This window comes from Cervus elaphus, chromosome 15 (assembly GCF_910594005.1).
Source record: "Cervus elaphus chromosome 15, mCerEla1.1, whole genome shotgun sequence".
Taxonomy (NCBI): Eukaryota; Metazoa; Chordata; class Mammalia; order Artiodactyla; family Cervidae; genus Cervus; species Cervus elaphus.
This window is the reverse complement of record NC_057829.1, coordinates 57,259,182-57,284,649: the sequence shown is the minus strand read 5'-3', so window position 1 is coordinate 57,284,649 and position 25,468 is coordinate 57,259,182. Positions and strand designations below refer to the sequence as shown.

General features: G+C 41.4%; 1 protein-coding gene across 5 annotated transcripts in view; it reads left to right on the top strand.

The window, feature by feature from the left end:
* The first annotated feature begins 2,026 nt into the window (after positions 1-2,026).
* The window catches only part of IDE (insulin degrading enzyme), a 93,262-nt gene continuing 69,820 nt past the window's right edge, over positions 2,027-25,468 (top strand). The window contains exons 1-3 of one of the 5 annotated variants that reach the window (XM_043925170.1): positions 2,084-2,228; positions 20,436-20,620; positions 21,355-21,417. Coding sequence is in view for 4 of the 5 variants with exons in the window: in XM_043925166.1 (XP_043781101.1) it covers positions 2,131-2,228; positions 21,355-21,417 (161 nt within the window). In the remaining variant the exon portion in view is untranslated. Of the gene's footprint in view, positions 2,229-20,435; positions 20,621-21,354; positions 21,418-25,468 lie in introns of all 5 variants that reach the window. The other 4 variants (XM_043925166.1, XM_043925165.1, XM_043925169.1 and 1 more) reach the window with 4 other exon arrangements.

The following is a 25,468-nucleotide window of genomic DNA, read 5'->3' as shown; positions in this document are numbered from 1 at the left end:
TGGCTGTGTCCTAAACCCAGTAGCCTGTAAATGTTAACATTATTTGGAAAAAAGTGTCTTTGCAGATGTAGTTAAGAATGAGACAGGATCATCCTGGATTACCTTGCTGTGCCCTAAATACAATGACAAATGTCCTATTAAGAGACAAAAGAAGAAAAGACACACACAGGAGAAGGCAATGTAAGGATGCCTATTGGAGTAACAAGGCCTGAAGCCAAGGAGGTTGAAAGAGGCAAAGAACAGACTTTTCCCTAAGACTGTCTGTAGGGAGTGCCGCCCTGCCAACATCTTAATTTTGGCCTTCTGGCCTCCAGACTGTGAGAGAATAAATTTCTGTTGTTTTAAGCCACTAAATTTGTGGTAATTTACTATGGTGGCCACCAGAAACTAAACCAGATGGGCTGGAAGGAGACTGCAGCATTATGACATTGTACCTTACAGCACTAGGAGGGCTTCCTCCTTTCTGCTACCTCAGTTATCATCCCTCCCGGGTTTACCTTTAGCTGAAACTAAATGGTCAAAAAAGATCCCCAAGAACCTCACTGATGAATTATCCACTTAAGGGATCCTTCCTCCGACTCCCCTTAGAAGCAATAATAGGATTCAGGACACTGTTTTTGGCTGCAGTCTCGGGTCTGCCACATCAGGAACCTAAAAGCACTTAAGTTAGGGAAGTGTCTCTGTGTGTGTTTTCAGTCTCTCAGACGCTTCCAACTCTTTGTGATCCCAAGGATTATACCCCACTAGGCTCCTCTGTCCATGGAATTTTTCCAGGCAAGAATTCTGGAGCAGGCAGTCCTTACCTCCTCCAGGGGATCTTCCCCACCCAGGAGAAGATCTTCCCTACCTCTCCTACATCTCCTGCACTGGCAGGATTCTCTTTTTTTGGGGGGGGGGGCGGTGCTGGGTCTTCACAGCTGAGCCAGCTTTTCTCTGGGTGCAGGTGGGGGGTGCGGGCGGGGGCGGGGGGCGGTGGTGCTACTCTCTAGTTGCAGTCTGCGGTCTTATTGCAGTGGCTTCTCTTGTTGCAGAGCAAGGGGTCTAGGGCACCGTGGGCTCAAGAGTTGCCACCACACGGCTCTAGAGCACAGACTCAATAGTTGTGGCACTAGGGATTAGTTGCGCCCCAACATTCGTGATCTTCTCCCATCAGGGATAGAACCCATTTCTCCTGCATTGGCAGGCGCTTCTTTGTCACTGGGTCACCTGGGAAACCCCAAGTTAGGGAATTGCTAACCCTGATTGCGCTTTTCTAAAAAAAAAAAAAAAACCTGTAAAATAACGTAAAGGAAAGTTAAATTCATAACAACAATTACATTGTTCTTGGATGCAAAACATCATAAAGTCATCGAGAAAAAAGTCTTACAAATAGTGCCTGAAGTACACTGAATACTAGTAGTACTACCCATACTTTATTATTTTTTTTAATGTAGTAATAGTACAGAATGGTAGTTTTTATTCTGGATTTGTAAATCCAGGAAGGCCTTGTTTTGCGGTGGCCGGTCCCATGTCCACCTAGGTCTTTGAAGGGTTGCTAGTTTCCCAGGGTGGAAACTCCCCTCAGGTCGCGGCCTCTCTCTGGGGGACTCTCGCGTTTAACTTCTCCCCAGTCCCCTACCCCACAGTCCACGTCCCCATCGCGCTCTAGAGGGAGCCCGCGGGCCGCGCGCCAGTCGCCGATTCGTTTCGTGGGAGGTCGCCTCGCCGGCGGACCTTGTTCCAACACCTGCACCGCCGGGACCGACAGCCAATGGGGGCGCCTCCGCAAACATGGCCCCTTGTGCCCTCACAGTATTCGTGAGTCCCCTGCCCCTGGCTAACACAGACCAGATACACATAGCCGCCCTCACGCGTGAACCCGGCGTGACCCAGCAGGGTCCCTCTTCGCCCGGGGAAGCCTGGTGGCCCGGCTCCCGCAGCCCCCCGGCTACATTCCGTCCCTCCCGCCAGCCGGTGTCTCGGCCGCCCGCCGTCCACGCCTTGTCGGGCTCCAGGGAAAACCCGGAGAGGCGGCCGCTCGGAGGCTCCCGGGAGGCGGCGCGGCGCAACAGACTGAGCATGCGCAGTGAGCGAGGCCGGCTCGGCGCAAGAAGGAAGCGTTCGCGGTGATCCCGGCGGCTCCGCTGGGGTATGCGGTACCGGCTAGCGTGGCTGCTTCACCCCGCGCTGCCCAGCACCTTCCGCTTGGTCCTCGGCGCCCGCCTGCCGCCCTCGGAGCGCCTCTGTGGGTAAGCCGAGCGGAGCGCCCGGGCCCTCGGGGCCCGCGGGTCACGGTGGTTTGGAGCTCGGGTTGCAAAGTGGTGATTCAGCACTTAAAGCCGCCGCCGCTGCCTCCCCTCACGCCGCCGATCCCAGCGGCCTGGGGCCCGGGCGGCCGCGCTGAGGCCGCCCGGGGGCCGGAAGGGCTGCTCGCGGGGCGGCAGCGAGGAGCCTTGCCCGGGAGAGAAGGGCGTCCCTCAGGCGGTGGGGACGGACGGAGGCTGTGACCTGGGTCACCCGGCGTGTGTCACAAGTGCGGGGGGCGCGGGGCACGGGCGCGGACAGTCACCTCGGCCCGCTCCCGGCAGCCGCTCCGGGCCGGGCCACTCTCGGGGGAAGTCTGCGTGTGAGGGGCCAGGAACCCGAGGCGGACAGTCCGGGGACACCGCTTCTCACCTTCCTCTCAGCCCCGCTCTTTCCTGTGCGGACTGAGTTTCCACTCCCGTTTGGAAATGCCAGCCCTGGGAAGTGTAAAAGTTTGCCTGCCTCCGCCTTAGCGAGCAGCCGAGTGTTGGCTTTCCTGTGGGGGGACTGTGGGAGCCGAGAGACACCCTGGAAGCCTTTACAGTGGCTCCCCCGCTTTACACCTGAGACCACCGAGGCCCAGAGAGATTGTGTGATTTCCCCACAGATGCAGAGCTTGTGGCAAAAACCAGGATTGGGACGCAGGTTTCCGCCATCCGGTGGCGTGCTCTCTCCACATGACTGTTCTGTGTACACTAGAAATTTTCAGCGTTGTAGCGAACGCTGAATAATAGCCTTTACTGTGAATAAAGGGGAATTGGCAAAGATGGGCAGTATTGTCTTGCCCTACTTAGATACACTATTTGAACTCCTCCTCTGGTTTGAAAAATACCCTGAATCTACCAAGTGCAGGGCACAGTGATGATCCTCTGTGTAATGAACGTGGCCTGCCTTCAAAGTGGTTGGAATGGATTGAGATGCCACGAGAGTATAGCTAGTAAAAAGGGGTGTACTTGAGAGGGTCGGAAGACTGGGCAGTGTGTTTGAGGATCACGGTTGTGGGGCAAAGATGGGGTGGTCTGGGCTGGCCTTTGAAGGAAAGGTGCGTGGGGATGGGTAATCTTTCCTGGGTGTGCATGTTTGTCTGTGTTGGGAGCACAATGAGCAGATTAGTCAGAGCCTTAAAGAATTTCCTTTGGGGAATCAGGAGGAAACAAGTACTGTGCTATAAAAGTAGGATGATGTTAGCCTGGCCTTTGGATTTGAGTTGGGCTCTTTCTAGTGAATAAAAGGTAGGGAGCCATTAAGAGTTTTTGAGGTGGGAAGGGATCTTGATGAAGACTGCTAGTTTAGGATTTAATTTGGTGGCTGTGAGCAGGATTTTAAGGAAGTTGGAACTGGTTAGGACTTAGTCTTTCCTGCCTGAACTAGGAGAGTAGTAATGGTTCTAAAGGAGGCCAAATGCAAATGAAGAATCAGTGGAACTTTTCCCTCTTCTGTTTCCCACTACACCACAGATTCCACTACAACATACAGAAAGATCCTGAGTTGAGAGAGGGAAGTGGGGGTGCTGAACATAGGCAGGGTACCTCCCTGGGCCTCCTACATGTAAGAACACTTCTTTTGTTTTTTTTTTAAGAACACTTCTTAAAATTATTGCTAATAGGTTGTACAGAATTTGTGATTTTTAAAGAAAGCATCAATTTTAAGTTTACACAACTACAAAGTTTGTAAGTTCTACTTATAATTCGATTTTCTTTTTTTTCTCCTCCTGTTCCTCACTTTCACTGATGAAGCCCAGGGCATGAACTTCAAAGTAAAGTGGTTCTCAGAGAGGGAAATTGGAGATTCAAAGCACAGTAATTGAGATCATCCATCTAGAAAGTTCTTCACTAAAAATTACTGGCTGAGGCTAGTAAGGAAAATGCAGGTCGAATCAAAGGGGTCATGGTGTAGTTTTAGGAAGGAGCATACTAACATCTGAAGTTACCATATATTTAAATCTTAAGGAAGGTAACCAGCCCTACTTTGCATAATAGGAATGTGTTAAAAGATATGGTTATGTAGCTGTTTACTGGAAGAACTGGGATTTAACCCATGTCTGTATGGTGCCAGAGCATGAGCTCTGAACTGTTATTTTATTCTGCCTCTGAACTGTGGTATTCGAGAAGACTCTTGAGAGTCCCTTGGACAGCAAGCAGATCAAACCAGTCAATCCTAAAGGAAATCAACCCTGAATATTCATTGGAAGGATTGATGCTGAAGCTCCAATACTTTGGCCACCTGATGCAAAGAACTGACTCATTGGAAAAGACCCTGATGCTGGGAAAGATTGAAGGCAGGAGGAGAAGGGAGCAACGGAGGATGAGATGGTTGGATGGCAGCATTGACTCAATGGACGTGACTTTGACCGAACTCCAGGAGATAGTGAAGGACAGGGAAGCCTGGTGTGCTGCAGTCCTTGGGGTCTCAAAGAGTCGGACACTACTTAGCGACTGAACAACAACTGCCAATGTTTGGCCATTTCTTTCCTGTTCTAACCTTTTGAGAAAGAGGTGGTCTTAAGGCATTTGTATAAGATTAATTCATTTAGAAAGCAGCCTTATTTTTCCCTTTGTAGCCATATTGGATAAGTTGGGGCTCTGCCAAATTATCTGACCCTGGGGGAACCTGCAAGTCATAGCCTAGTCACCGGCAACCACTTGAAACACCTGAGCATCAATCATCTCACTTTACCGGTAGCTCTATTTGCATTTCTTTGTTCTACAGGCTTAGGAAACAGTGGTGTGCCAGGTGGGACTACCTGTTGAGATTCAGACTTTTAAACCACTTTCAACCAAAACAATGACTTTTTAACAGTTTAAAAGGACAGGATGCCCTTGAATATCTTTAGCCACACACTTTAAAAGTTGCGTTCTACTGTCTGCCTTAAAGGTTAGAGTTGGGCATGGTCTCATTAGGTAGTAATGTGGGGAGCAGAAACTCATTATATGTTTCCTTGAGAATTGGTATCCTTTCCATTTTTTGTTTGGTATTTTAGCTCTCCTAAAGCAGGTACCACAGGCTCAGCCTACCTTTCAGCCAGGATGATAAGGCTAAAGCACGCTCCTTCCATAGCATTAGCTCCTTTAAGGTATGTTGGGTTCTGGAGGCTTGGGCAGGGTATTCCTAATTCGGTTGTTTTTGTCCTCACTCTTTTCTGTCTGTTCAGTCAGCCTTACTTAAATATCAATATTCTGTAGTGATTATTCACTGTGCTCAATGCTGTGGGGATGCAGGGACAGTTGATAAATTCTGTTCTCAAGGAGCATTCAGTCAAATTGGTTTGAGTAGTTTCACTCCTTCATCTCTGACATTTTACTGAACATCTCTACTTTTGTGTTCTGTTCCTTCTTTCAGTTTATTTTGAAAAACAACTCAGTATTATTATAATAGTATTCTTTTAAAATGGTACTTGTAAAATTCTTGTAGAGTTAAAAGCTATAATAGCTTTTGTTCCTCCCAAAGAACTATGTGTTAAATATTTTCTCTTTGCCTGTTAAGAATATGTTACTTAAAAAGAAGTGTGACTCACGAGCTGTTCCCTGAGGGGAAGCTATCACACTGCCTGACTTTTATCCCATGAATGAATCAGTGGTATTCCTTCAAAACTGGTTTTCTCTGTTGATTTTCCTAGTTTTGCATATGTTGGTGTTATCATTTCCTTAGTTTAGCTTGAAAATTGGAGTAATCTTTGAATCTCTTTCCCCTTCACTGCCTATTCCCAAGATCAGACTCTCGAATCTTTCATCCTGAAGTTTCTTGGAGTAGATTTTATCATCCATCAGAATCGTAGTTCAGGCCATACTAAATCTTCAGTGACATCTCACAGCTACAAGTTTTATAACTGATTTTTTCCCAGCCTCCTGTCTCTCTATTAGTTGATCCTTATCATCATATTAGTCCTACTAATACACCACTTTTCCCATGCTATTGACTTGTTTAGACACCACCAGTGGTTCTGCCCTATTTCAAGATGAAGTCCAAACTTCTTTTTTTGTTTTAAATCCAAACTTCCTGACCCAGCATTTAGGCATCTCATAAGCTGGCTTTAGCCCAACTTTTCTACCCAGCTTCACTCGTCTCCAGTCAGACTCACTAATTTACTGATTCTTGCACGTGACCTGTTCATTCTCATTCTGGAATGCCCTTCCCTCTTTTTTTTTCCCCTCTTTTCTTTATATGACTAAATCTCTCCTCCTTTTTAGACACTATAGAGGTCACACAGTTATCTTTCCTTTTTCAGAACTTAATGATTTTAGGATGTTTTGAAATATTCATTTGACATTTAACCATATACTGCCTCATTTATATACTCTTTTAATTATTTAATATTATACATGTCTGAGTATATAGGATGAAAAAGAACAACAAAATGAATACCTGTGTACTCACCATCCAGTTAAGGAAATTTCAGTAACTTTGAACCCCTCTGTGCTCACCTCCCATGGAGAGATGATGTTATTCTATATTTGGATAATCATTCCTTGATTTTTCTTTATTGTTTTATTAATTTTAATATATTCCTAAACAGTGCATTGTTTAGTGTTGTCTGCTTTTGACCTTTATGGAAAATTTTCTTCTCTGAATTACTTCTTTTCATTTAACATTGTTTCTGAGATTCATTCACATAGATTTATGTGTTCAGTGTTGAAAGACAATCTTCTGTGAATATGTCACTAATTATTTTTCTATTCTGTTGTTGATGGAGATTTGAGTTGTTTCTTTTTTTTAAATTTCCTATCACAAATAATCCATGTGGTAGGCTTAACCCAGTACCCAATCCTCTCTACCTACATTCACTAGGATGCTCATCCAGTCACATGTACATGCTTTGTCCCATTTGTAGCCGCTAACCACATGTGCTTATTTAAATGTAAATTAACTAAAATGAACAATTCTGTTCCTTAATCACCCTATCCACATTTCAAGTCATAAGTGTCTTGTGGCTGCCATATGGGGCAGTGCAGATACGGAACATACCCATCATCACAGAAATTTTATGAAACTGACCTGATGTGTATTCGGGCAATTGTCAAATATATATCTCAGGCCAGAACCTCTCCCCTGAATTTCAGATTGAGGTAATAAATTTCCTGCTTGACATTTTCCTTTGGATGTCTGATATACATCCTAAACTGATCATACCCCAAACCTCTCTCCAGATCTTCTACCTCATCACCTGCTTCTGCCACAGTCTTCTCCCTTATCTCAGTTAAAGACATCTCTGCTCTTCCACTTGTTTAGGACCAGCAACTTGGAATCATCCTTAACTACTTTTTTGTTCTATGTCCCTCATCCAGTCAGTCTGTATATCCATATTCAGACTCTTCTCACTGCCTGCACCCTTTTACCCGGATTACTATAATAGCCTCTTAACCAGTTTCCTTGCTTCTGCACTTGCCATTCTACATATAGCCTGCTCTTGTCACCACTGGCAGCATGGTCTTTCTGCCAAGTCATATATCTTTGCTAGGGAATATAGAAAAGTGTGTAGTTGATCCCCATTTTGTTCAGATTTAAAGTCCTTTTAATGGTCAAGAAGGGCCTGTGGGGTCTGGCCTTTCGATACCTCTCTGATCTTGTTTGCAAAATGCTCTCACCTCATCCAGTCACACCGGCTTCCTTGCTTCACTCCATCTTGCTCAGATTATTTGCACTGTCGTCCTGCCCAGAATGCTTGTGTACCAGTGAGGTGACAGTGGGCTTCACAGAGGAAATGGTATTTGAGCAAATGTTTTTGAAGGAAATATAAAATTTGGATGAACAGAGAGGGGAAAGAGAGAGAATATTTTAGACAGAAGGAATGGTATTAGCAGAGGCTCAGAAGTATACTGTCCAATTCACAATATAATCAAGGGACGATGAGATTTTATCCTAAAGGAAATAGAGAGCTTCAGATCCTTTTGAGTAGTAGAGTGACATATGTAAGCTGTGTTTTTGGATGATTAATCTGGCTGTGTTGGGAAGCACAGTTGAAATGCAGGCAGAGATCGACAAAGGGTAAAGAAGTAGTGCAAATAACAAGGAAAGGAGAGTGTCTGCAGAAGATATGTGTGAAAGAAGATGCAACAACTTTGATTGGGTATGGGAGGGGATGGAGGAATCAAAGAGGCCTAACAACTTGGGCCTGAGTAACTTTGAAATTAGCTAGGAGGGATCACCATGCATGCTAAGTCACTTCAGTTGTGTCCAACTCTCTGCGACTCCAACTGTAGCCCGCCAGGCTCCCCTGTCCATGGAATTCTCCAGGCAAGAATAATGGAGTGGATTGCTACACCCTCTTCCAAGGCTTCTTCCTGTCCCAGGGATCGAACCTGCATCTGTTACATCTCCTGCGCTGGCAGCAGGTTCTTTACCACTAGCACCATCTGAGTGGGGCTTCCCAGGTGGCTCAGCGGTAAAGACTCTGCCTGCCAACTAGAAGATGCAGGTTCGATCGTTGTGTCAGGAAGATCCCCTGGAAAAGGAAATGGCAACCCACTCCAGTATTCTTGCCTAGAGAATCCCATGGACAGAGGAACCTGGCAGGCTACAGTCCATGGGGTCGCAGAGTCGGACATGACTTAGCAACTAACTAAAGAACCACCACCACCAGTGTAGGAAAAGCTCTTCTGGAATGATTCAGCTGTAGGCAGTGGGAAAAGTCCAGCCAGATGAGATGTCAGCGCTGCCGGGTGGGTGACTGGTGTTCTAAAGAGGACAGGTTTGTCACGTGCAGCAGCAGAGCATGATAGTGCAGGCAGGTTGACACTTCAAGAGCTGGCTGTGTGGGGAAGTTGAATGACTTGAGGCCCCTCAGGGCTACGGACCAGACTGAGCAGTTCTAAAACCCGGCAAATGATGATCCAGTTTGTAGATCGATAGCTCAGGGAAGAGTTCAATTGAAAAATCATGATGTAGGACTTCTCTGATGATCTAGTGGTTACAACTCTGCACTCCCAGTGCAGAGGGCACAGGTTTGATACCTGGTTGGGGAACTAAGATCCTGCATGCCACACAGGGTGGCCCCTTCCAAAAAAAATAAAATAAAGATTAAAAAAAAATCATAATGATCCTTTGCCCAGCATTACAAGCTACTTAATTTTAGGATGTATAGAGTTACATCTGGGGCCAGGAGCTCGGAAGGAGCAAGAGCCCCTGTAATGGTGTTCCTGGCACATAGTATTGTGTCTTGCTCATAGTAGGAATTCATTATTTGTTGGATGAATTTGACAGGGACCTAGGCTCCTGGAAATAGGAAGCCCTAGTGATAAATGTAATTCAGCTTTTGCTTATAATTCGCTGTTTCTGTCCTCTAAATGTCAATGTAGCCAGTAACTAGTATTTGTGTGTGTGTGTGTGTGTTTCTTATTATAAAGAAATTAGAGGCTGTAGTGTATTTCCAAGATTTCTTCCTGGTCTGAGTTATTCATAGGGACAAAGTGGCTTCAAAAGGGATAGGACATGAGACAGCACAGTGTGGTGGAAAAGAGCTCTCCCTACAAAGGCTCGGTTCAGCTGGATTCTAGTCTTGGTTTGCCACGAGCTTGGCTGTGTGATTGTGGGTTGCTGGACTGATCATCTTTAAAGTTCCTGCTAACTCCATGAATCTGAGACCTCATGTTGATAAAATCTCTAATCTCTGTTAGAACCTCAGAAGGAATTTTGCCTTGCTCTCTAGCTGTGCCTTGGATCTGAGAATAAGCAGGTTCTCATAATCATTTGAAATCATGATGCTGGTATAATTGAATTGCTGGCAGTAGAGATTGTATTGTTTTATGAAGTGATATATAATAAATAATATTCCTTTGACAACTCATCTGATATGTATCAACATTTGTAATCAATTGGTGCTCTTGTTTTAATTGTTTAAGTATCTCTAGTTTCCTTTGTAGTATAACAATAAAGTCTCAATCAAGATCAGTTTATGAGGAAGGTAATAATGCCTTTTTCTGTATGTATTTGTTTTATTTTTAAAATTTTTGTTGAAGTATAGTTGCTTCACAGATAATACTTCTTATTTTGGAGGTTTCTGTCACAGAAATCCAAGTTCACTTGCAATAGTAACTGGATAAAAAATATCCAACAATTCAGTGGCTGCCATAATGGGCTCTGCAACTCGTTTGTTTGTTTGTTTGTTTTTTCTGTCTACAAAAGAAAATGGCTTGTGGGGCAAGCCTGGTGTATAGCTGATTTTCTTAAGGAATGAGATTCTGGATTCAGTACTTGAACTGGTGATTTTTTGTTTTTTTTTTTTTTTAAGAATACATGACGTGCTACCTGCATGTTGTTAAACATCAAACATCCTGCCTTTTAAGGAAAAACATAACGGATCTATTTAATACATAGCTAGTTTAAAAAATTTGTATTTATCGAAGTAATACAGGCAGTTTTTAAGAGTTCAGTAGTACTAAAAGGTTTACAGCAAAAACAGCAGTTCCTTTCTCTTACCCCGTCCCTTAATTTCTGCTCCCCATAGGCAACCACATTCAACTCTTTAAGCTTTTTATTTTGAAATTTATTTTAATATTTTCAAATAATATGCTAATACTGTTACTCTTTGATTTCTTCATTTTAGAAATTATCTGTTGATTTGTTTTTACAATAGATGGAGATTTAATTTTTTTTTTTGGCCTTACCTTGAAGCTTGTGGGATCTTAGTTCCCCAACCAGAGATTGAACTTGGACCCTTGGCAGTGAAAGCGCAGAGTCCTAACCACTGGACCGCCAGGGAATTCCCTAAATCAAGATTTAACTCTCTTCTCTTATCCATCCTTCTGACAAGTTATATCACAAATTTTGGATATAGTAGTCTTCTGTATTTACATTATTATGACTTGGCAAATAATATTCACTACTGGGCTAAATAGTGTAATCTGATTACATTCTTTTTCTTGTTCATATTTTTTGTCTTTGCCTTTTGTCATTTTTTGGTTACTTATATTTCTGCTTCCCAGTTGCTCCCACAGCCACTTAGTACAATTTCCCACATGACAAAACTTATTAAATGATCTATTGATTGCATGTTTTCCCCTTGGAGTCTTTCCTTCCAGACGCTTTCCCTTCAGCTGCAGTCTGGCCTAGTTTTGCTCCAGGCCTGCAGCAAAGTGGTTGCCTGGAATTTCCCTTTTGTTTCTGTCCTGTACCAAATCTATTTCCTGAATCTCATATTTTGTTCTATCTTGGTTTGCTCCTTCATTCAAAAGATACCTGGAGTATTTGAAACATGCATTCTAGTAACTACTTGAGAAAGAAAGCATGTACAAGATAACTTTTTAAAATATCTAGTGATTTCCTAAACTGAAAAGCATAGACCTGAGTTTTAGTATGAATCTGCATATCTGTAAAATAAATCTACAGAGATGAGAGAGAGGATCTGAATGGCTTTCACTCTTCCATCTGGAGCTAGAGTTGTAGAATTCTGAATACTTGAGAGTGAAATGATTTTACAGATTATTTAGCAAATGGTTAAAGCAACAAATTTTTGAAGAGACCCTTTGTGGAACTTTGACAAAAAAAGACCTAAAACTTTTGCTTGTTTCTCCTTTTTTTCAGTTGTTCTTCTCAGACTTCCACTATATTTATTTATTTTTTCAGCTTTATTGAGATATAATTGACATACAGCATGGTTTAAGTCTTAGGTATAGAGCATAATGATTTGACTTACATATATCCTGAAATGATTACTACAGTAAGTTTACTGAACATCCATCATTTCATATAAATACAAGATTAAAGAAATAGAAAAGAATATTTTTCTTTGTGATGTGAATGCTTAGAGTTTACTCGTAGAACTTTCGCATATAGCATTCAGTTCAGTTCAGTTGCTCAGTCATGTCCAACTCTTTGCGACCCCATGAACCGCAGCATGCCAGGCCTCCCTGTCCATCACCAACTCCAGGAGTCCACCCAAACACATGTCCATTCTGTCGGTCATGCCATCCAACCATCTCATCCTTTGTCGTCCCCTTCTCTTCCTGCCCTTAATCTTTCCCAGCATCAGGGTCTTTTCCAATGAGTCAGCTCTCTGCATCAGGTGGCCAAAGTATTGGAGTTTCAGCTTCAACATCAGTCCCTCCAATGAACACCCAGGTCTGATCTCCTTTAGGAAGGACTGGTTGGATCTCCTTGCAGTCCAAGGAACTCTTAAGAGTCTTCTCCAACACCACAGTTCAAAAACATCAATTCTTCTGTGCTCAGCTTTCTTTATAGTCCAGCTCTCACATCCATGCATGACCACTTGAAAAACCATAGCCTTGACTAGATGGACCTTTGTTGACAAAGTAATGTCTCTGCTTTTTAACTTGCTGTCTAGGTTGGTCATAACTTTCCTTCCAAGGAGCAAGCGTCTTTTTAATTTCATGGCTGCAGTCAGCCTCCACAGTGATTTTGGAGCCCAGAAAAATAAAGTGAGCCACTGTTTACACTGTTTCCCCATCTATTTGCCATGAAGTGATGGGACCGGATGCCATGATCTTAGTTTTCTGAATGCTGAGCTTTAAGCCGGCTTTTTCACTCTCTCTTTCAGTTTCATCAAGAGGCTCTTTAGTTGTTCTTCACTTTCTGCCATAAGGGTGGTGTCATCTGCATATCTGAGGTTATTGATATTTCTCCCAGCAATCTTGATTCCAGCTTGTGCTTCCTCCAGCCCAGCGTTTCTCATGATGTACTCTGCATATAAAGTTAAATAAGCAGGGTGACAATATGTACTTGATGTACTCCTTTTCCTGTTTGGAACCAGTCTGTTGTTCCATGTCCAGTTCTAACTGTTGCTTCCTGACCTGCATACAGGTTTCTCAAAAGGCAGGTCAGGTGGTCTGGTATTCCCATCTCTTTCAGAATTTTCCACAGTTTTTTTGTGATCCACACAGTCAAAGGCTTTGACATAGTCAGTAAAGCAGAAATAGATGTTTTTCTGGAACTCTCTTTTTCGATGACCCAACAGATGGCAATTTGATCTCTGGTTCCTCTGCCTTTTCTAAAACCAGCTTGAACATCTGGAAGTTCATGGTTCACGTATTGCTGAAGCCTGGCTTGGAGAATTTTGAGCATTACCTTACTCGCGTGTGAGATGAGTGCAGTTGTGCGGTAGTTTGAGCATTCTTTGGCATTGCCTTTCTTTGGGATTGGAATGAAAACTGACCTTTTCCAGTCCTGTGGCCACTGCTGAGTTTTCCAAATTTGCTGACATATTGAGTGCAGCACTTTCAGAGCATCATCTTTCAGGATTTGAAATAGCTCAACTGGAATTCCATCACCTCCACTAGCTTTGTTCGTAGTTATGCTTCCTAAGGCCCACCTGACTTCACATTCCAGGATGTCCGGCTCTAAGTGAGTGTGAGTGATCACACCTTCGTGATTATCTGGGTCGTGAAGATCTTTTTTTGTGCAGTTCTTCTGTGTATTCTTGTCACCTCTTCTTTTTTTTTTTTTTTGTCACCTCTTCTTAATATCTTCTGCTTCTGTTAGGTCCATACCATTTCTGTCCTTTATCGAGCCCATCTTTGCATGAAATTTTCCCTTGGATCTCTCATTTTCTTGAAGAGATCTCTAGTCTTTCCCATTATATTGTTATCCTCTGTTTCTTTGCATTGATCGCTGAGGAAGGCTTTCTTATCTCTCCTTGCTATTCTCTGGAACTCTGCATTCAAATGGGTATATTTTTCCTTTTCTCCTTTGCTTTTCACTTCTCTTCTTTTCACAGCTATTTGTAAGGCTTCCTCAGACAGCCATTTTGCTTTTTTGTTTCTTTTTCTTGGGGATGGTCTTGCTCCCTGTCTCCTGTACAATGTCACGAACCTCCGTCCATCGTTCATCAGGCACTCTGTCTATCAGATCTAGTCCCTTAAATCTATTTCTCACTTCCACTGTATAGTCATAAGGGATTTGATTTAGGTCATACCTGAATGGACTAGTGGTTTTCCCCAGTTTCTTCAATTTAAGTCTGAATTTGGCAATAAGGAATTTATGCTGTGAGCCACAGTCCGCTCCTAGTCTTATTTTTGCTGACTGTATAGAGCTTCTCCATCTTGGCTGCAAAGGATATAATCAGTCTGATTTCAATGTTGACCATCTGGTGATGTCAATGTGTAGCATAGAACAGTGTTAATTATATTTATCATGCTGTAAATTATATTCCTAGTACCTATTTTTCTCATAATAGATATGTGTACTTTTTGACTATCTTTATACAATTCCCCCTTCCCCCATCCCTCTGCCTATAGTTACCACAAATCTGATCTCTTTATCTATGAGTTTGTTTGTTTTTGAAATGTAATTGATCTCCAACACTGTTGCTGTTACACAATATTATAAATTGATATTTCTATACATTTTAAATGATCATCACAGTAAGTGGTTACCATCTCTCATCATACAAAGATAGTACATACTTATTGAATATATTCCCCACACTGTACATTACATATCCATGACTCATTTATTTTACAACTGGGAATTTGTGCCTCTTAATCTCCCTCACTTATCTCTCTTTTCCCCACCGACCCACTCCCCTCTGGCAACCGCCTATTTGTTCTCTATATCTGTGATTCTGTTTCTGGTTGTTCATTTGTTGTGTTTTTAAGATTCCACATACGAATCAAATCATATAGTAGTATTTGTCTTTCTCTCTGACTTATTTTACTTAACGTAATACTGTCTAGGTCCACCTATGTTGTTGCAAATGACAAGATTTCATTCTTTTTTATATAGTTGAGTGATATTCCATTGTGTGGGATATACACACATGTATACATTTATCTCTCATATCTTCTTTATTCATCTATTGATGTGCACTTAGATTACTTCATAACTTGGCTATTGTAAATAGTTTTATAATGAAACGATATATCCAATAAGGGATTAGTTATATCCAATAAGGGATTAGTATCCAAAATGTACAAAGAACTCATACAATTCAACATCAGAATATACAACCTGATCAAAAAATGGGCAGAGAATCTAATACTTTTCCAAAGAAGACATAAAGATGGCCAACAAGCACATGAAAAGATGCTGATTGTCACTAATCACCAGGAATGCAAATCAGAACTACAATGAGCTAGCACCTCAGATCTGTCAAGATGACTATTATCGAAAAGACAACAAATAAAAAATGTTAGGATGTGGAGAAAAGAACCCTCGTACACTGTTGGTGGAAATTAAATTGGTGCAGCCACTTTTAGCATCCACCGGTGGATCTTTGCAACACTTATTACTGTACTTAATGGTGATTATTTCCCTCTTTATTTATTAATTAAAATTCTGTGAGAAAGAACTTTCTCCCTCATTTGTTCACTTATTCATTTTTATCAGTATGGATTCACAGATATTTATTTTATTCTATTGGTTAAAATTCACTGCTGCCATTATTTGTTACACAAATTGTTCTAGCTTTGACCATTAGGAGCATCTTTGGGTTGGCTACTGTATACTTTCAATAAGGTCCCATCCTTTTTAGAAAACTTCTTTACTTCTGGTTCCACAAGATGTTTCAGGCTCATCTTGTATTTTCTTTGCCCTAGCCCTGAGGTCAACCACTTGTTTCCTTTTGTTGGAAAATGATGTCTAAGGATCACGATCTGGGCATTAGATGTAGTTACAGTCGCTGGGTGTTATTGCTTTTAGTGGATGGTCTAGCTATCCCCATACATACACGTATTTATATTTCTAAATCTGTATGTATCCTAAGTCATGAGTTTGTGTTGGTATCTCTGATTCTAATTTAGTATTACAAAGCTTATTTTAGTCTTTTCTTTTTCCTTATTTAGAATTTCTTCTTCTGACACTGAGTATACTGAATTTCATTATCTACAATTTGTTTACTTATTTGATCAGTTCTGGTATACATATAAGGTACTTTCTTAACCCATACCTCTGTAGGAAACACTTTTGATAACTATATCATAACATTTACATACAGTTCTTTCTATATTGTATCCAATCAAAATACTATTTCCCAATTAGTTGTTAGTTTATTTCTTTCCCACCCTCTTCAGTATAATTATGTTAATTTTTTATACAGCTAGTTTCTCTCGTATTTTTATTTTATTTAGTATTATTATTTTGCGCATTCACATTGACTGATTTAATGGCTTATTTTTTTTAATGGCTTATTTTTATTGTTTTTATTGCAAAATGTATATATATATTTTTATGACTTACCATTTTAACCATTTTTAAGTGTGCAGTTCAGTGGCACTAACTGTATCACATCAGTCTGATTACTTTGTTTGCAACCATCACAACCCTCCATCTCCAGAACTTTTTCATTTTCCCAAACTGAAACTCTATCCAACAAACTCCCAGTTCCCCCTTCCCCTCAGCCCCTGGTGACCATGATTCTACCTTCTGTCTCTGTCTCTGACTACCTTAGATATCACATGTAAGTGGAATCAGACAGTCTTTGTCCTTTTGTGACTAGTTTGCTTCACTTAACATAACGTCTTCAAGATTCATTCATGTTGAGATTCTGTAAACTGTACTTGTCAGAGTCTTGGGAATTCTTGATATTATCACTGCCACTAAGGGGCCCTGAGACGGAGACTCTTGACTTCTCTGCTCCTCTTGAACCAGAATAGTTTTGTTTTATGAATTTATGAAATCTATAAGATTTCAGTAGAGGAAAGCATATTTTTAAAAAATAGTTTAAGAATAGTTAAGAATTATGAATTCATAATTATTCACATTATGAGTAGTGTTCAAGCCTCTACTTTAATACTTGGTGATCAGGTGCTTCTAACAGGACCTGGTCAGTGAAGACTATATTTTAACTGTTCATTAGTTACATAAGCATCAGTGACTGTCCTTACGCCTTCCACCATTAGACTTAGTTTTGCCTGCTGAGGCAACACAAAGTGGGTTTACTCGTTTTGAATATTTAGCCTTGAATATTTGAACATTGTTTTTATAGACTGGTCATGGTATTGTGAAAGAGTCCATTCTGATACAGATCCTTTGGGCACTGGGCGAGAAAATAGATAATTATTCTTTGGCTTGCATTGCTTTTGGGATTCTGGAACCACAAGACCTGAACTCTGCCATTTACCTCTTTGTGACCTGGTAATCATTATTGCCCTATTCAAGCGCTTTTCCTCAGCAGCAGAATGAGGACAATAATAATAGTTATCTCACAAGTTTTTGGTGAGAATGAAATGAGGAAATGCATGTAGTGTGTATGTCTTCATCATATAGTTCAGTTAATGCGAACTAATGACAATAACAATGCCACTGTTGCTATGAAGAGCAGAAGTGTTATGTATTTATTTTATTTTTGAATGCAACAGCAGGGCTATAATTTCAAAGTTGTAGGCAGCCACCTAGATGGGGCTTGAGGGAGAAGTTTTTTTTTTTTTTTTTTTTTAAAGTCTGTATCTAAATAGAATCAGTGTATTAAAAAACAGAGATATCACTTTGCAGACAAAGATCCATATTGTCAAAGCTATGGTTTTTCCAGTAGTCATGTGTGGATGTGAGGGCTGGGCCATAAAAAAGGCTGAGCACCGAAGAATTGATGCTTTCGAATTGTGGTGCCAGAGAAGACTCTTGAGAGTCCCTTGGGCTGCAGGATCAAACCAGGCAATCCTACAGGAAGTCAACCCTGAATATTCATTGGAAGGACTGATGCTGAAGCTGAAGCTCCAATACTTTGGCCACCTGATGTGAAGAGTCGACTCACTGGAAAAGGCTTTGATGCTGGAAAAGATTGAAGGCAAAATGAGGAGTGACAGAGGATAAGATGGTTAGATAGCATCATTGATTCAGTGGACATGAATTTGATCAGACTCCAGGAGATAGACAGGGGAGCCTGCTGGGCTATAGTCCATGGGGTCACAAAGGGTCAGACATGACTTAACGACTGAACAACAACTGCAAGCCCGTTCAAGTCCACTGAGTTTTATCTCTTCAAAGATTCTTTCTGTGCTGAGCTGAAAAGGGTTTAATACAAAGAATAAAGATGACTTAATAGTCTACTATTCAGAGATAGGACTTTCCTGGTAGTTCAGATGGTAAAGAATCCACCTGCAGTGCAGGAGACGGTTCAATCCTTGGTTTGGGAAGGTCCCCTCGAGGAGGGCATGGCGTCCCAATCCAGTATTCTTGCCTGGAGAATCCCCATGGGTAGAGGAGCCTGGCAGGCTACAGTCCATGGGGTTGCAGAGTCGGACATGACTGAGACTAAGCACATCCATAGATAACCTTACTGAACATTTCTGTGGGTATCATTCCAGGGATTTAGTCACTGTACATAAGTTAAGCTTTTTAACTTAATGGAGTGGTTGAGAAGAACATGATGTTTTGATGTCTAAAGACTTAGGTTTGAATCTTGGTCTTTTTATTTAATGACTGTGTGGCCCTAGCCAAATAATGGGAATAATGGGATCTACCTAAGGGGTTTGTTGAAGGTATAATTCCCATAAAGAATTTGTACTGTATAAAATATTGACTGAGCATCAGGAAGAGACTGTCCCAGTGCCCTGGCTGTGCTCCTTTTAAGGCAGATCCTATTACTTGTGCCTTTTCACGCTGTTCATGGGGTTCAAGTTGGGAAAACAGAACATCAAGACTGTGTATTGTCACCCTGCTTATTTAACTTCTGTGCAGAGTACATCATGCGAAATGCTGGGCTGGATGAAGCACAAGCTGGAATCAAGATTGCCAGGAGAAATATCAATAACGTCAGATAGGCAGATGACACCACCCTTATGGCAGAAAGTGAAGAAGAACTAAAGAGCCTCTTGATGAAAGTGAAAGAGAGTGAAAAAGTTGGCTTAAAGCTCAACATTCAGAAAACCAAGATCATGGCATCCGGTCCCATCACTTCATAGCAATAGATGGGGAAACAATGGGAACAGTGAGAGACTCTATTTTGGGGGGCTCCAAAATCACTGCAGATGATGACTGCAGCCATGAAATTAAAAGACACTTGCTCCTTGGAAGAAAAGCTATGACCAACCTCGACAGCATGTGAAAAAGCAGAATTACTTTGCCAACAAAGGTCCGTCTAGTCAAAGCTATGATTTTTCCAGTAGTCATGTATGGATGTGAGAGTTGGACTATAAAGAAACTGAGTGCCGAAGAATTGATGCTTTTGAACTGCGGTGTTGGAGAAGACTCTTGAGAGTCCCTTGGACTGCAAGGAGATCCAACCAGTCCATCTTACAGGAAATCAACCCTGAATATTCATTGGAGGGACTGATGCTAAAGCTGAAACTCCAATACTTTGGCCACATGATGCAAAGAACTGACTCATTAGAAAAGACCCTGATGCTGGGAAAGATTGAAGATGGGACGGGAAAGGGATGACAGAGGATGAGATGGTTGCATGGCATCACTGACTCAATGGACATGAGTTGGAGTAAGCTCTGGGAGTTGGTGATGGACAGGGAAGCCTGGTGTGCTACAGTCCATGGGTTCACAAAGAGTCAGACACAACTGAGTGACTGAACTGAACTGAATTACTTGTACACTGTTTTGCTCACTCAAGGACAAGGTTTCTACAGACTCCTCTCTTTGTCCTGCATAATCAGTTTTCCCCCTCTCTTCATTTAAGCCTTTTCTGATTAGACCTTTAAAAATAAATACGTGAGAGTTTAATGCATAGAGCTTTTTGTGTTTTGATGAGGTTGTCTCCTGGTTTTAAGTGGATTAAATTGGTTGCAGTTACACATTGTTTTTGGATGTTCAAGTCAGAACTATAAACTTGGGTCTTTCATCCTTAGCACTGTTGACATTTTGGGCCAGATAATTTCAACATGAGCATTATGCTGTACATTGTAGAATACTTAGCAGCATCCCTGGATCTATTCACTAGTTGCCAATTGTACCCTTCCACTGTGACAGTTCAGTTATGACACATTGCCAAATGTCTCCTTGGTGAGCAAGTGGTTCTGTTGAGAACCACTGATTATAAACAGTGGCCCGCCTATAGTGATTATAAAGGGATAATTATTTACCTGTTTTTCTGTGGTCTTATAAAGTGACATCCTATTACCAGGCTGTCAGGGAGATGACAGTATACAACTGGAATTAGCATGAACATCTGTTAAGAATGTTAATAATAATAATATGGTGGTCTATTTGCTTCTTACCACCCTAGGAAAACAATAATGGTGATTATAAGGTTACAATTTTGGGTGTCTACCATGTACCAGACACTGCCTGAGAGTAGTTTGTTTGTATCTGTTGTACAGGAGAAAAGCTGTAAGGCTGTCCAAGGCTGATGCAGCTGTAGGGGCCTCTGTCAAGTCAGTGCACCCACATGAACATTTCACATGACCCTTGACTGGCAGTACCAGATGAGGCCCCGAAGCCCTGTTTGACCAAAAAAATTCAGTCGGATCCAGGATCTGAGCAGCAAAGGGGTCATTTGGTAAAGGTGAGGGTATAGAATTACTGAACACTGTCTGGAAGTGGTCACTGAGTCAGTATTAAGCATAGAGAATCATACAAAGGCAGAGGACAGGTGAAGCTTTCTGAACCAACATTATCTGAAGAAGGTGGGACTCTTTTTCTCTCAGATTCAGGGTGCACATCTTGGTGGAACTGAGTGCCCCTGAGATACACCACTCTGTGTAGAATGTGAGTGTAGTTTGCTTTCTTCGGAGGGCTGTCTTGAGAGAGTTAGTTACAGGTTATAACTCTTCCTAGATTGATGTGAAGTAATCTTCAGAGAACATGTAGGGATCTCTGAGCCATCCTTGCAGTTCTGAGATCATGGAGGAGGATGATCCATACGTAAAATTTACATAAAATACGTAAAATGTTCGCTTTATATAGTATCCATTTCTGTTTGTTTTAAATTAAAGAACCCCTCTACTTCAAATCCAGCATTCAAGGTTGTTGTTCAATATAAGTGTTGAAAATTATTGATAGGAGAATTTATTTATTCAAAGTTTAATCATTTTGCTTTTATTTGGATTGCACTTATTGCTTGTTATTATTCATTATTGGGAGTGTCAAGTTTTATTTTAAAATCTTCTCTGGGGTCTAAAGTAATTACCGAAAGCTTGCTTTCAAAGCAGACATAGTGAGTAAGGATTTATTAAAAAGTTTAATACATTTTATTGTTGACTCTGTTAACTGATGTTGTGCTTTACCTGGATCTCCTAGTTGTTGTGGCCTCGATGACATCAACAGAAATAATTGTCTCAGGACACACCTGAGAAGGTTCAGGTAATTATTATGTTACAATTAAACATAGTTAATTGTTCAATTGTTAATAGTTCAATACTATTTTTTCTTATGAGCCTTCTTAGTTTAGCACCTGTTCGATATGGCTAGCTACTTTTCAGTCTCCAAGTGGTACTATTTCCAAGGTGACTTTTGGTGATCTTTCTAGCCTTGAGTGATTCATGTATCTCCCTTCTCTTTTATTTTACTGTTTTATGATATTTTAAAAAACCCTGTTTTAGCTTTTAATTGAAATATATCAGAAGTGTTCAGCTTGATGAATTTTAACAAACTGAATATACATGTATAACCAACATGATCAGCATCTCTGAAGCCCCGCTCATTTTTTCTTCTATTCACTACCCCTTACCCGCAAGGGCAGCTATCACCCTGACATAAAGGCATAGCTTGATGTTACTTCTTGCACTTTAAGTGGGAGAAAAAAGTATTTACTCCTTAGCATCTAACTACATTCACTCAGCCTTGCATTGTGTGCTCAGTTGCTTCTGACTTTTACAACCCCGTGGACTGTATGTAGCCTGCCAGGCTCCTCTGTGCATGGGATTTTCCAGGCAGGAATACTGGGGTAGGTTACCATTTGCTTCTCCAGCATTCCCAACCCAGGAATAGAATCCATGTCTCCTGTGTCTCCTGCATTGGCAGGTGGACTCTTTACCACTGTGCCATCGGGGAAGCCCAACCTTACATTAGTGAGATTCATTCTTATTTTTTTGTTCTTCATTCTAGATTATTCGTTTTCATTGTTGTATGCTATTGTATTGTGTGAACATACCACAGTTTATCTGTTCATCGTGATGGACATTTGATCTTTCTAGTTTTGGCTCTTATAGATAGTATTGCCATGAACATATAAATGCATTTCTTTGGGGGCATATATCGAATACATCAATTGTTAGGTCATATTGTCAGTGTATACTACACCATTCTTTGAAAATGGTTATGTCAATTTGCATCCCCACTGGTAGTGTATGAGAGTTTGGGTTACCCTCTGACTTCTCTGTCACTGGTATTTTTTAACTCTCTTCATTTTAGCCATTCTCATTGGTATGTAATGTTATCTTAGAATATTTCCTGTGGCAAAAATCAGCTGTAAATTTGAGGCATCTGGAGGCTTTAATCTGTCAAACCAAGCTCATGCACGGCCCAAAACCTCGTTTGTTTCTCTTCCCCAAGTAGAGTCCTTCTTCTTGAGTCAAGCATGATCTTTAGACTGCACTCAAAATGAGCAGATACCTCCAGAGAAGAAAGCAGGTGAAGATGCTATGGTTACCTCAGAGGGCCCTCCCCTCTGGCACTGCAGTTTAGCCAATCCTCACTGCTTCCACAACTCTCCAACATCTTTGGAAATACGATTTTGTAGTTTTTGTGGCTTTTTCTAGTTGCTGAAGCTGAATCAGTTTGCCGTGACCTATTATATCCTACCCAGAAAAGGAAGTTGTCAGTAGGTTCTTGGGATTTTCTGTGTGCTCGACTATGTCACCTATAATGTTAGTTTTTTTGCCCCTTTCTTTCTCATCTTTTTTCTCCCCCCTTGCATTATCAGACTGGTCATAATTACCGGTACAGTGTTTAATAGATGAGGTGATAGTGGCATCTTATTGCAGGGATGGTAAATGAATACATTATTTCACCATTGAGTATAATTACTGTAGTTTTTGTTGATTTTTTTTTAGATGAAGGGATTCTCTTCTATTTCTAGTTTGCTGATGTTTTTAAAAAAAATACGTGAATGGCTATTGGAAACTTTTTCTGCTTCTACCAAGATGATTACATGATTTTCTCCTTTTTTCCCCATTCCCGTGGCTGAATGTACGCTTCTGAAACATAAGTCACCCATAACCTTACCACATCTACTGTAATATTATTTTCATATTCCCTTTCATCCATGAGACAGTTCTATACAGAGAGACAGCTCTATTTAAACCTGCTGTACATTTAAGCCCACCATATATCTTCTATTTTATTTTTCATTAGCAAAATAGATAACATAGTTCTCAGCCCAGAGACCACTTTGACAGATTGGAACCATTCTTTCAGGCTCCCACCACTACCTATCTCTGTTTTATACAGGGAGGAATGAGTGAAAAACTGAAAAATTTCCTTAAAGCATTATTTTGATCTGTTTTAATTTTTATTTCCTTGTTTTTATTATTTGGATTTTAAGGGAGGAGAATGGGGTCAGGGAGGGGCTGAGTGGGTGGTAACTGGGAGCTGGGGAAGAAAACTCCTTAGGATTTCCTTAAGCATCACCTGCTCCTCCTCTTCCCACGCATCCTCTTTACAGTTCCAGCTTTCCACAGATGAGTTGTGTGAATCCCCTTGGGCAAGTCACTTAGTCACTGAGCTTTTGTTTCCTCATCTGGAATTGAAGAGAATAGCCATGAACAGCTGCTGTGACCTGCCACTTAGGGAGAATGGAAAGCTTCAGTGAGCAGTTTGTAAAGCATATCACACTTTCAAAATGAGAGTGGTTGTTAGGAATAGTTTTGTACAGTGGCATCTATCTCACATTTTCTAACAACCTGAAAGCTACCTGTTGAAAGAAGGATGCTTATAACACCCTCAGTCCCCAAACTACAACTGTTAAGAAACCTGTAGTTCCCTGAGGCAAGAGGTATAAAATGGAGGTTTTGTTCATTTGCTTAAACCTTCATAAAATTAATTGTTCATAGCTAACCTTGTCACTTTTGGAATGAACAACCATTGATATGTATGTACCAAAACTTGCTCCTTGTAAGGAAAGCTATGACAAACCTAGACACCATGTATTAAAAAACAGAGACATCACTTTGCTGACAAAGGTCCGTATAGTCATTTTCTAGTAGTCATGAACAGATGTGAGAGTTGGACCATACAGAAGGCTGAGCGCTAAAGAATTGATGCTTTCAAATTGTGGTGCTGGAGAAGACTCTTGAGAGTCCCTTAGACTGCAGGGAGATCAAACCAGTCAATCCTAAAGGAAATCAACCCTGAATGTACACTGGAAGGAGTGATGCTCATGCTGAAGCTCCAATACTTTGGCCACCTGATGCAAAGAGCTGTCTCACTAAAAAGACCCTGATGCTGGGAAAGATTGAAGGCGGGAGGAGAAGGGGATGACAAAGGATGAGATTGTTGGATGGCACCACCAACTCGATGGACATCAGTTTGAGTAAGCTCCGGGAGCTGGTGATGGACAGGGAAGCCTGGAGTGCTGCAGTCTGTGGGGTTGCAAACAGTCAGACATGACTGAGTGACTGAACTGAACAAAACAGAAGATTCATTGATAGGATTTTGTTTATACCCAGGTTTATGATCTCTCTGATGCATGAAGTGAGATACACTGGTCCTGTAACTGAAGAGCCATGGGGTAGTTGGTTCCCTGAGACGTTAGTTTTTAGATCAAGTAACATGAATAGTGTTGAGGGGTTATGTGGTCTTATAGTGAGACAGCAAAAACTCATACCACCACTGGCTTGAAATTCTGTCTTAACTAACCTCTGCCTTGAATGGGGAAGAAAGGGTGTTTGTGGGATGGTTCTGATTCCAGACATTTTCTCTCTGGGCACCTCCTCCACATTCAGGAGAGCCAAAGGTAAGCTTCATTTCCGCCTATGGTTTTGGGAGTGGGTGGATGGATTCCACAGAAGGGAGGTTTTGATTTATAGTCTATTAGCCCAATCATTTACCTGTTCAGGTTTATAGGTCATCCATTTAAAAGTTAGTAATGGATCAGGTCTAATTTTAAATATGTCTGGGTCTATGGGACTGGGTAGGGAGCAAACAGCAAAGTAAAATTGCTCAATCTTCTATTAAACTGGCTGTGAAACACATAGAGATATGAGAGAAAAAGACTTTTTTCATCTGAATAAAAGATTATTTGCATAAAAGTGTTTCTTTTGGTATAGGGATTTTTAATTGATCTATTATATTTGGGAATTTATTTTTTTGCAAACCTGCAATTTAGGCCTAAATAATGGTCCATGATCTTGCAGTGGAAGTCCTGGTTGTAGTTCTGTTAACATCACAGTTGTTGAATGCTTCACAGTTTTTC